General features: G+C 38.5%; 1 protein-coding gene across 9 annotated transcripts in view; it reads left to right on the forward strand.

Moving 5' to 3' along the window:
- The first annotated feature begins 393 nt into the window (after positions 1 to 393).
- Positions 394 to 10,681, forward strand: part of LOC101623890 (ankyrin repeat and KH domain-containing protein 1) — a 130,459-nt gene continuing 120,171 nt past the window's right edge. For all 9 annotated transcript variants that reach the window (XM_012727829.1, XM_012727830.1, XM_012727833.1 and 6 more), the window contains exon 1: positions 394 to 829. In XM_012727829.1, coding sequence (XP_012583283.1) covers positions 539 to 829 — 291 coding nt within the window. In that variant the 5' untranslated portion in view covers positions 394 to 538. The remainder of the gene's footprint in view (positions 830 to 10,681) is intronic.

A 10,681-nucleotide genomic window follows, 5' to 3' on the forward strand; every position in this document is an offset into this window, starting at 1 on the left:
CACCTCAGATGGGGGTGGGATGAATGGGTTCTCAGCGGCCAATTGTATCGCGCGACGTCCTGTGACACAATGACCGACACTTTATGCCGCCAATGAAGTCTCCCATTATCAAGGGTCACTATGACTGACCATAAGGCCAACTAATCGACTTTAAGGTCGTGACGCGACAGTCATAGAGGTTGACCAATAGACACAGAAAAAGACCGGAAATCGGCGCGTGGGGAGTAGGGGGCGGGTGTTCGCAACCGCCTAGGTCTGCGCGGGTCAACGCAGCTTGGGGGCCGCGAGCCAGAGCGCTGCGCGTGACGAAGAGCCTGAGCGACGGCGTCCCTTGGCCAATGATCTGCAGCGGCTGGGAGGCTTCAGCCAGTGACGAGTGCGAGGGGCGGGAGTCAGCAGGTTAGGCAGTGAGAAGTTGGTGGCGCTGCTGGGACGGGGGGAAGGAGACGCTTCTTCCTCCTGCTGCTCCTCTCGTTCCCGGGATCGGCGGCGGGGGCCGCGAGTGACTCGGCAGCGTCTCCGGCTCCGCGTGCGAACCATGCTGACCGACGGCGGAGGCGGCGGCACCTCCTTTGAGGAGGACCTGGACTCAGTGGCTCCGCGATCCGCCCCGGCCGGGGCCTCGGAGCCGCCTCCGCCGGGAGGGGTCGGACTAGGGATCCGCACTGTGAGACTCTTTGGGGAGGCCGGGCCCGCGCCGGGAGTCGGTGGCGGCGGCAGCGGAGCGGGCGGAGGGGACGCGGCTCTGGATTTCAAGTTGGCGGCCGCCGTGCTGAGGACCGGGGGTGGAGGTGGCGCTTCTGGCAGCGACGAGGACGAGGTGTCTGAGGTACGGCTTCGGGACCCCAGTCTTCCACACAGCGTGCGGCGTGAATTCTCCCGAGCCGGCACAGGGCCCGGGCCACCTTCAGGCTGCTCGGGCGGAGTCGTTCTCTGACAGCGGTCGGCTGCATGGCGGCAGGGACAGGGGTGCGGGCCTAGTGCGCCCTCAGCTTGCTCTTCAGCCCCGCGGCTCGAGCCGAACCGGTTCCCGGCACCTTCAGTAGATCCACAATAGGGAGTCCTTTGGCCTCTGAGCTTCGCGCGGGAACTGGGAGACTGGCTACCTCCCGCCCACCCCGCTTTGGCGATTGGGGCGGGGTGGGGGGGCGGAGGCGGGGTCTTGCCTGAGTCCCTGCCCTTGGTACTGAGAGAGACGGGGGTGGGGGCGCGGAGTGGGGGGGAGGATCCCCACTGTGTGCCTCTCCCCAAAGTTGAGCGGTTGGCATTTGTACCATCCTGTGTATGGATGAAGGGTTCTCGATGCCTCGCGTTAGTTCGAGTCAGGTGAGTATTAATGAGCTCTCTGCTTTACCCTGGAAATCACGTGAGTCTTGCACCTGGGACCTTTTGTGAAGTTAGGAAAAGAAAGTTCCAGTGCATTTTTGAGCTTCATAATAAGGACTGGATAGCTGAATTCTGGCGTTTTTTTCCCCCTCCCCTTTCAGCTGGGAGGTGAGGCACCCCACTGACACCTTTTGGAGTGAGGGGAATTAGTTACTCGAGTCTTCCGTTTCTTTTCACTCTTAAGCGTTTGTCGGACCATTAGGACTGAACAACTTAGGATGGTAGGCATGATCTTTGGGCTGTAGGGAAGGGATACTAAACACACACACACTCTCACACTCACTTGTCTGCATTGTGGCTTGGATATAGTACCCTCTCGTGATAACTGTTGTTCTAAGTGCTCAGTTTTTGATTTTGGTTCTAAGACGTGTGGTTCATCCCTTATAACTCTGATGGTGGTAAAATATTGGTGTTTTTCTTTGTGTACAATTATTTTGTATTTGAGAGAAATAAAGAGAAATTGCATTGTCTTATATTCTAGGTCTGAACAGGGCTTCCTTTAGATTTAAGACCATAGTCTATTTCTCACCCAGCCATCTTGCTTTGGAAATAAGTGTGTGGGGAGTAAGAGAGATAGTCCCTTAAGTGTCTGTATATTGAGTTTCAGTATAAGAGAAATTACTTCTAGCCAAGGTGGGACAGGATGTTACAGAGTAGGCAGTGATGGGAGAGTCTGTGAAACACCACCACTGTTGGGTTTATGAAGATTTTCTTTTATACTTTCGATGGAAAGTGATGAAAGATGAACTTAGAATACATATACAGAGATGAGAGTATTTTTCTGTGAAATTTGTAAGAGACTGAAAAGGTTTGCTTTGACTTAAATGTGATATAAAGATGTCTTGATTTTTCTGGACTATTTTTTACATAATTCTCATAAATGAGATCAGAGGTCAATTCTTTTACATAAGTCATATTCTTAACTTTCTTCAGAGATTGACTGTTAGAGAGACTACAATCATAAATCTAATTCTTTGGGTCATGAGTTTTTGAAGTAATCTTTTTTTAAGATTTATTTATGCATACAAGAACTGGGGTACAGTCAGAAGTGCAGGGGGGTGAGAAGATTCACCATAGACAAAGTGGGGGGCAGAACAGGCAAACTGACTGAAATACACTGCTGAGGGGAGAAGCAGGTGGTTCTGGAGAGGTCTGCTGTGCCATGTGGGTCACCAGGGATCGAACTGGTGCTTCAGTGACTGCGATAGCTTCATAGTGTTGTGCTTTAACCTGTTGTGCTTTAACCCGTTGTGCCAACAGGGAGGGCCTGGAAATTTTGTTTTTATGTTCTCTTTCTCCCATATCACATGGAGAATTAATTCCTAGGGTATCTAGTCTTTGTTGTGTAAGATATATGTTAATGTACAATCTATGCCTTTCTGAGTGAAATAACTTATTTTCCCAAGCAAATTTGTAGCCTTTTTTCTGACAGGATGAGCTACCATCTCCTATATTATTTGCTTTGAATTTCCAATGTCAAAAGACTATATACATAATGTTCCATAGAAAACACTCACTCAAGTGGCATCTGATGACTAATACTAAGTATCTTTATTTTCATCTTTCCAAGGTGTTTTAGAACTGAGTTTTTAGAATCTGGAATTCCAGAAAGACAATAAGCTGGATTTTAGTTTGAGTGAAGTTCGTCTTGTTCCCTACATGGGAGAGGACTTAGGTGAGAAATGAGTAAAAACTGTGGAGGCCTAGTATATTTGCTCTAGAATTAGTTGGAAGTCCTATACATTTGGCACACAGGTGTAGATAGTCTAATGACCTCTCCTTATCAGAGCCAACAACTGAGTGAAAAAAAAAAACTGTTTACCTTTGCTGAATCAAAAGATCTTTAAATTTGAGGAAGGGACACTAGGGTCTTTTTATATATATATATATTTGATATTAGAACTGCTAGGTTAAGGAATGCTACCGTTTGATTCTTTTGTTCGTGTTTTAAACATTGTGGTAAATACTTGTTTTGTAATTTTTTTTTCAGGCATGTTGAGCATGATCCTTAGCTGTTCAAGGCCTTGAACAGAAGAATCAAACTTGCATTGGAACCTATTGAAATGTACCCATTGTTAGACTAGAGTTCAGATTGAAAATTGTATAAAATCCAATTTTGAGAATTGGTTTTAGATTCATAGTCTTTTATTATAAAAAAAAGTAAAAGAAAAAGAAAAACTCCTAAAGAAAGAACTTTGCTGAGGTTAATGACTTTTAGGTTTTCTTGTCATAAGAATTTATGAATATGTTATGTACATACCTGACATTTTCCTCTGATAATTAGAAATGTGAAAAATTAGGCAGTGTAGCTAGTAGAAATAAGGTCAAAACCAAAAATTGTCCTCATCTCTACTTCACGTCATACTCTTTTAAGATGTAGCCAATATTAAAATTTTTCTAGTAAAATTTCCAGACCTATATATATAAGCTCATATATGTATATGTATGTTTGTATGTACACACTTTAAAGAACATCCAATTAGAAAACATAACTTTGTCATACTGCGTTGTATTTTTTCTTCCCTTGAAGCTAGTGCCTTATTTAAATGTAGGAAAAATACACTGAAATTGTATACAGCTATGTATGGCAAGTTACAGCAAAAACTTTGTAGGAAATTTTTTTCTTTGGAAAAAAATTATTTAAAAAAAATATATATTTTATTTATTTATGCATAGAAGAGTTGGGTTATAGGCCAGAGGTGCGGGGGATAAGAGGATTCACCAGGGATAGAGCAGGGAGCAGAACAGACAGATTGTCTGAAATATACTTTTGAGGGACCAGTGGGCAAGACAGAAGAGGTCTGCTTCGCTATGTGGATCACCTCTCTGGCTGGGGATTGAACTCATGCTTCAGTGACTGTGGATAACCTCATAGTGCTGTTATTTAATCACTACCAGGGAGGTCCCTGAAAATTATTTTTATAGTTAAAAATACAGACCTTATAGAAGAAATACCCTATTCCAATTTTCTAATGGAGAATAGATAATTTCCTTCAGGGTTACTCATAAGTAACTCTAATTGAGAGCAAGAGTTTTCATCAGCAACTTATTGACAGATAATTCTTTGTTGGGGGGGACTGTCTAATGCATTTGTAAGCATTCCTGGCATTTATGCATTAAATGCTAGTAGAGCCTATCCAGTTATGACAGGCAAAAATGTCTCCAGGGAACAAAATCACCCTTGGTTGAGAAATCACTGCTCTAGAGGCCCCTCTTATCAAGGATGGCAATTTTGCCACTAATGCTTTGTATTTTAACTTCAGGTAAACAAGGTGAGTCACTGCTTTAATAGTATCTGAAGCTTATACTCAGAACCTGGAAAGAGCTAAGTTTAAGAGACGGTACTGAAAAGTTTAAAACTATGTTTTCTATAGTAAATTTATCATTTTGGGAAACTTCCACTTAACATACTGTGTTATTTTTGAAATGCTCATTTATTTTCCATGGGAATGAATTTTTTGAAAACTTTAGGGAACTTGTTCAAGGTAGAAAAGAGTTGATTTTATAAAATATCACTACAGTAACAAAGTAGGACATATGACTAGTTTAGTGAGCAAATTTTGGATGTACTGGAAATACTTGTAAAAGAAGTTACATATTGCATGAGTGTCAATCTTGTGCAAGTTTTGTTATATGAAGTCTTACTATTTTACATGTAAAATGATACGTTGATGAATATGGTTATATGAATGGTGGATCAAAATGGAGTTGATTAGTTTTCATAATAAGGAAACCCTTATGAAACTTGAAGTATATAGGGGGTTTTCTTTTGGTTATTACTTAGTACATCTTGATATAGGTAATTACGGTCATATAAGTCAAGTAATATAAAGGCAAATATAATCAAAAGACTTGATCCCATCCTTACTCTGGTCTGTAATATATATTTTTTTAAGATTTATTTTACTTAATTTATGCATACCAGAGCTCGTGTTTAGGCCAGAAGTGGTGGGAGGAGGGGTGTGAGAGGATTTACTAAGACAGAGTAGGGAACAGAACAGGCAGATTGACTGAAATACACTGCTGAGGGGAGCAGCAGGCAGGACAGGAGAGTCTACTATACCATGTGGGTCAGCTCCCTGAGGTGGTGGATCCAATTCATGCTACAGTGACTGCTGATAGCTTCATAGTGCTGACTAGAGACTTAACTCGATGTACCACCAGAGACAACCCATTGCACCACCAGGGTGGCCCTGCTATATACATTTTTTTAAAAAGATTTATTTATTTATGCATATAAGAACTGGGGTATAGGCCAGAGGTGCAGGGGGTGAGAGGATTCATCAGAGACAGAGTGGGGAGCAGAATAGGCAGATGTACTGGAATACACTGTTGAGGGGAGCAGCAGGCAGGTCAGGAGAGGTCAGCCATGCCATGTGGGTCACCTCCCTAGCTGGGGATTGAACTTGTGCTGCAGTGGCTGTGGATAGCCTACTAATGCTTCACTTTAACTCATTGTGCAGGGAGGGCCCCCTCTATACTTTTTAATGTCTTCTCCTTTCAGAATATCTTTAAGAAAATACAAAATAAGTATTTTTATTTTCTCCATTGTTATATAAGAGATAACATACTATTCATGTGTGATTTTTAAGTGATAAACTTAGGAAGTATGGGGAGCTGTGAATTTAATCAAAGTTATAAGGCAGGTTAGAAATGAAGTGTAGGAATGAGTTTAGTTCATTTCTTTCTGAGCCTACTAGGTGATAGAGTGATGGTGTCCTAATCACCTTTGAAAGTCAATTCTGGTCTTTTGATTCAATGATGGATAAGATAAACAAAATATATTGCTTTAAAGAAAGCAAGCAACTTGCAAAAAGAACTGCTGGAATTGGCTAGTAAAAAGAAATGAGACTACCTTTTTTAATTTTTTTTTGCCAAATTTATCTTCCTACAGAAGCAAAGCTGTAAGAAATAAAATAATTCTCACTCCGCTCTATAAATGAACTGTTTCAGCCTATCTTCTTGGATTTTATTGCCCACAATTTAAATTTACGTCTCCTATTGCTTGTCTATAAAAATCATAGAATTTTAATGATAATCCTATTTCATCTCATTGTTAGGTATGTTTATTGAATGCTTATTATATTCCAGTATCATACTGGATCCTTTTGTTATTGAATGGTTTTAACACCCCTAAAAGGTAGGCATTATTTACATTTTTTTAAATTAAATTATATTTTATTATAATAGTTTATTTACATTTTTAAAAAAGATTTATTTATTCATACAGAACTGGGGTACAGGCCAGAGATGCAGAGGGTGAAAGGACTCACCAGGGACAGAGTGGGGAGCAGAACAGGCAGATCGACAAAGCACACTGCTGAGGGGAGCAGGGGCGGGTCAGGAGAGGTCTGCCATGCCATGTGGAGGGCCATGTGGATCTCCTCCCGGGCAGGTGGGGTCGAACCAATGCGGAAGTGGCCTAAGCTTCCCAGTGCAGTGCTTTAACCCGCTGTGCCACCACGGAGGGCCCTTATTTTCATTTTTATAGATAAGTAAATGGAGGCTCAGAGAAATGATGACTCCAAAGAACAAACAATAACAACAAAAAATGGCCAAAACGTTATACAGCTAATAAGTGGTGAAGCTAAAGTACTAAACTCGAAAGCCATGCCAGTTTTCCTTCTTCATATTAAGAAATTAGCAGTTTCTGGTTACTGCTGTTTCTTCAATAAATGCTTGCTTGGTTCATGTTTGGAGTTCTCATAGAGTGAAAATGAAATGAGAAAAGTAAGGACAACAAATTTCTTAACAAAGCTATTTTCCCACTTTTTCTTTTGTAAGATAAATATATTTTTGACATGCCCATTTTTGACAAAATATCAATCAGAAACCTCTTACCAAGACCCTGGATAAAGCTTCAAACATGGAAACCATTGAGTTGTGTCACTTGTCCAGGTTCACACAGCTAATTTGTAACAAAATATATTTACCTCTCCTATTGCTTGTCTATAAAAACTAAGAATGTTTTAGTTATCTTGCTGCTAGATTGTCCTGCTGTCTACTTCTCTTCTGATGCATTGTAGCTAAGATTTAAATTGGTTGTTTAAGAAAGGCTTGCCTCCAATCCATGGTTGCTTTGTTGGAAAAACTTAATAATATTTAGTGAATTTGGTGATTGCCATGTAGATTGACATATTAAGAAAGCAATCAAATTGTGCCATTGAGTATAATAGGGGCACTCTTTTAAGATAATTTCATAATTTAACTTACTTAAAAAGATGAGGCCTTATCACTATTTTAATTTTTTGAAAGATTTATTCATCTGTACAAGAACTGGGCTACAGGCCAGAAGTAGGGGGAGGAGCTGCCCTCCCTGGCCAGGAATCGAACTCCTACTGCAATGGCTACAGATAGCTTCACATTGCTGTGCTTTTTTAACCTGTTCTGCTACCAAGGAGGGCCATATTATTATTTATTTTAAAAGAATTAAGAAATATTAAAACCATTATCTAGAAAGGTATACCCAGCTTTATACCTCTGCCAACATAGGAAACATTGGTTTTATTTCAATATTGTTACTATAATTTAATCTGTAAAAGTTAAAATCCATGTACTAATTATTATTAGTTATTGAATGACGATCATTTACTTTAGGATGATTTAGCTGGTTTACCTTTCTTCCTGTCAACTTTTATCTAAACCAGGGAGAAAGTAACATTGTATATAAACTCTTTTTTATATGCTACTGCAATTTAGCAACACTTTTGTCAGAGAGCACTTTTTGTCTTTTCTCTACATACACCTTCATTGTCCTTAATGATTTCAATAGTATAAAGTGTGTGTGTGTTTTAAGGAGCTATTCCACTGTATCATAGTGGTTTGACCCATTTGTGTGAGTGCACAATTTGGAAAAGAAAAAGACAGGCATACTCCCAAGGATTAGCCTAAAAACCAAAGAATTGAGCAGAAGTTTACTCAGTTGATAAGGTAAATTGGATGTATTTAACGGTTTGTAGTGAGAGAAGTTAGGTTGGAAACCAAGTTTTTATAGTTTTAGCTCTTAGTGTTCATTTTCACACATGGTGGAAGAGCAGGGTACAACTTAATTCTTTGCATATGGAGATCACATTTTTCCAATACCATTTATTGAAAATGTAGAATTGCTTTGGCATCCTTGTTGAAAAGCAGTTGACCGTGCAGAAGCATTTACTTCTGGGTCCTATTCTTTTCCATTGGTCAATATACTTAACCTTTTGGCAAATACCATACTGTTTTGATAACTGTAACTTTTGTATTTAGGCTTTGAAATCATGAAGTCCCTTGAGATTTCAGATAAATTTTAAGATGTATCTTAACAGAGAGAGATAGAAAAACTGAGCACTCATGAGACCCTCCCTAAGCCATTGGACTCAATTAATACTGGATGTTGTGCTCTGAGTAGAAGTTTCTGTAATAATAATTATTTTGTAATATAATCATTAGTTTTTCAGTTTGTCCTAATGGCTAATTTGTGATTGATGATGATGCTTTGTATATTGAGTAAATGCTGGAAAGGATATTTTTATATGATTAGATATGAGTCCATTCTTAAAAAAAAACTATCTCATTATGGTAGGTATTAAATAAACCTGTATTTTCTTTACTGAAATACAATTGAAAAGTTTTCACATGGACTTTTTGTGAATAAGATGGTAAAAGAATTTGTCCATGTCAGTTGATAGTACAGTTGATAGTACTTGAATGGTACACTTTGAAAGGACTTTGTGCTCCTGTCAACTTCTAATTATTTTTTAAAAGTTGCATTTACTTATTTTCTGAGAAATCTCTACATTTTATTTTTGCCTTTTAAAAATAGTATAACTGCTGACTTTTTAGTACCATACATGAAACAAACTACAAACTATCATTATCAAAGAGCAAAATTCTCAGGCAATTAATTATATTGGATACATTGTCTTTGTTGCTACTTTTTATTTTGATAACAGTTCAAATTTCCAGAGAACTTGCAAAATGATACGATTAATTTCTTATTTATATCCTTTACCTTTATTCACCAGTTATGGTCTTCTTTGTCTCCCTTCATAAACAATTTTCTGAGCCATCAGTTAATGATAATTCATATTCTATCTCTCTTCCCTCTCCATTTTCACCTTTCCTGATATACACTTTATTTTCTGAACCATTAGAAAAAGATGTGGACATCATACCTCCTTTGTCCTTAAATTCTTCAGTATATATTCCCAACAGCAAAGATATTCTCTTATATAACCACAATCATTTATCAAAATAGGGAATTAAAACATTTTTGAAGTGTTTTTCAAATTTACATTTCCATTTCAATTAAAAATTGAAATATAATTACCATATCACAGAATTCACTCTTTTAGGTATATACTTTAGAGGTTTTTAAAATATATTCACAAAGTTATACAAGCAGTACCAATATTTATTTTAAAATATTTTCATCACTACCAAGTGAAAACTTGTACCCATTAACAGTCATTTCCCATTTCCCTTTCTCTGCAGCCCCAGGAAGTCATTAATCTACTTTCGTCTCTAGATTTGTTTAGTCTAGGTATTTCATGTAAATGGACTCATATGAGATATGGTCCTTTGTGTCTGACTTCTTGTCATTGACAATATAATTTTCAAAGTTTCTACATGTTCTATATGTATCAATGCTTGGTTGTAATAATTCATTTTTTTCATTATACCACATTTTCAATATACATTTTGTTCACTGATTGACATTGGTTGCTTCCACATTTTGACATTATAGTGATGTTTTGAACATTTGTTTACAACTTTTGCACAAACTAACCTTTCCAGTTCTCTTGGGTATTTATGTAGGAATAGAATTGCTAAGTCACATTATGCTCTATGGTTGAACTTTGAGTAACTACTAAGGCATTTTCTACAGTAGCTGTATTCATTTTACATTCCCACCAACAAAGTATAAGGGGCTCACTTTCTCCAAATTCTTGCTGACATTTTGTTTGTTTTGATTATAGCCATCTTGGTATGGAATTATATCTCGTTGTGATTTTGATTTGCATTTCTCTAATGACTAATGAAACTGAACAGCTTTTTCTGTGCGTAATGGCCATTTGTATCTCTTTGGAGAAATATCTATTCAAACCTTTTTCCATTTATTGATTATTTGTTTTTTTATTGTTGAATTACCATTTATATATATATATATATTATACATAATATAATTAACAGTCATTTCCCATTTCCCTTTCTCTGCAGCCCCAGGAAGTCATTAATTGGTTGCTTCCACATTTTGACATTATAGTGATGTTTTGAACATTTGTTTACAACTTTTGCACAAACTAACCTTTCCAGTTCT

Source organism: Condylura cristata, unplaced genomic scaffold (assembly GCF_000260355.1).
Source record: "Condylura cristata isolate star-nosed mole 26May11 unplaced genomic scaffold, ConCri1.0 scaffold00021, whole genome shotgun sequence".
Classification (NCBI taxonomy): Eukaryota; Metazoa; Chordata; class Mammalia; order Eulipotyphla; family Talpidae; genus Condylura; species Condylura cristata.